The 1,891-nt window shown below is 48.9% G+C and overlaps 1 protein-coding gene across 1 annotated transcript in view; it reads right to left on the bottom strand.

The window, feature by feature from the left end:
* The window catches only part of DNAJC8 (DnaJ heat shock protein family (Hsp40) member C8), a 26,139-nt gene extending 25,026 nt beyond the window's left edge, over window positions 1-1,113 (bottom strand). The window contains exon 1 of the mRNA XM_006777465.2: window positions 1,005-1,113. Coding sequence (XP_006777528.1) covers window positions 1,005-1,082 — 78 coding nt within the window. The 5' untranslated portion in view covers window positions 1,083-1,113. The remainder of the gene's footprint in view (window positions 1-1,004) is intronic.
* Between the last annotated feature and the right edge of the window lie 778 nt (window positions 1,114-1,891).

Raw genomic sequence — 1,891 nt, 5'->3', positions numbered from 1 at the left:
AAGCTCCTCATGTTGTGACCCAACCATAAAATTATTTCGTTGCTACTTCGTAACCATCATGTTGCTACTGTTATGAATCGTAATGTAAATATCTGATATGCAGGATGATCTTAGGCGACCCCTGTGAAAGGGTCGTTCCACCGCCAAAGGGGTCGCGACCCACAGGTTGAGAACCGCCGTGAGAGACGCTGCTGCTTATGAAACTCTTTCTTATATACTCACTCCATTAATCCTCGTAAAAACTCATTCTAATATTAATTCGTTTTACAGACGTGGAAATGAGATCTGCAAAATCACCGCCTTGAGAGAATTCAGTAACTGCCATGCACGAATCCAACCCGAGGGCCTCTGACTCCAAATGGTACGCTTTTCCTTCGTTTTCTCATTCATTAACCTGCTCAACAAATACTTACTGAACCACCGTAGGTAGTAGGTGCTGGAAATGCGATAGCAAACGAAGCTCAGACCAAACCGACCTCTGTCCTAACAGGACACAAGCCGTTACAAATTACTTCGTCTCCCTAAACCTCGGGTTTGTCATCTGTAACATGGAGATGTCTCCCTGGCATGACGCATGGTGCCTGGCATTCGCGAATGGCAGAAGTAACCACTAATACCATGCATGACGGAGGACTAAGTAGAGAGTGCTTCCGTTTACAAATAAAAACGGGGGGCAGGACGGTTAAGTCGCCCCCAGGAAGGCCGGCCCCCCACTCCGGCGACTTGGCAACTCCACGCGCGCCCCGGGGCTTCGTTGGCCAGAATCGCCGTCCACCCGCAGCCGTCGGGCCCCGACCCCTTTTTCATGGCCCAGGGGAGCCCCCAGCAGCCATCAGGGACAGACGCACACACGCACACACACACACCCGGCCCCGCGCCGCCCCGAAGGCCAAACCGGAGGAGCCGCCCAACGGTCCAGGCCAGGAGGACCCCTGCCTCCGCTGGCGGGAGAGTGGGCCCAGGCGGGGTCGCCCGGGTGTCATTACTCATCCCTCCTGGTTCACCTCGCTGTAGAAGGTCATAAACGCCTCCTCCGTACTGCCTCCGCCGGCCGAAGCCCCGCTCTCTCCAGAAGCCGCCATTTTCCCCGGGCCCAGCCCCCACGTGACTCTTCTGCGCAGGCGCTGCCTCACGTGATGCTTCCAGACCCACCTCTGGCCTCGCCTCCTTCTTGGGGACCCTTAAAGGGCCCGGAGACCAGCCTGACACGCTAACTGAAGGCTCCTTTTTTTTTTTTTAATTAAGGTGAAACACACATGACATACAATTAACCGTTTTAAAGTGCACAACTCATTGGCCTTTAGAAAGGATATCTTGGCACCATTTAAGCCGTTTCTCCTATTCTCCTTACTTCCCAAACCCTGACAACCATTCTATGTCCTGTCTCTATAGATTTACATATTCTGGACATTTCATATGAATGCAGCCATACAATATGTGACCTATTGTGTCTGCCTTCTTTCACCTTAGCATGCTTTCAAGGTTCTCAACCTTTGAGTCGCGAACAATGAAAATACATCCTGCATATCAGATATTTACATGACGATTCATAACAGTAGCAAAATTACAGTTATGAAGTAGCAACGAAAATAATTTTATGGTTGGGTCACAACATGAGGAACTGTATTAAAGGGTCACGGCATTAGGAAGGTTGAGAACCACATTCTAAGGTATTGCATGTTTCATTACTTCATTACTTTTTATGGTTGAATAATATTCCACTGTTCTGTGTGTATATACCACAGTTCGTTTGTTCATTCATCAGTTGATGTACATTTGGGTTGTTTCCATCTTTTGGCTTTTGGCTATTGTGATAATAGTACTGCTATGAACCTGAAGCTACATGTATTTATTTGAATACCAATTTTCTATTGGGGGTGGGGGTTTGGGG

Source organism: Myotis davidii, unplaced genomic scaffold (genome assembly GCF_000327345.1).
Source record: "Myotis davidii unplaced genomic scaffold, ASM32734v1 scaffold149, whole genome shotgun sequence".
Taxonomy (NCBI): domain Eukaryota; kingdom Metazoa; phylum Chordata; class Mammalia; order Chiroptera; family Vespertilionidae; genus Myotis; species Myotis davidii.
Note: the sequence above shows the minus strand (reverse complement) of the source record. Positions and strands in the feature narration are given on the sequence as shown.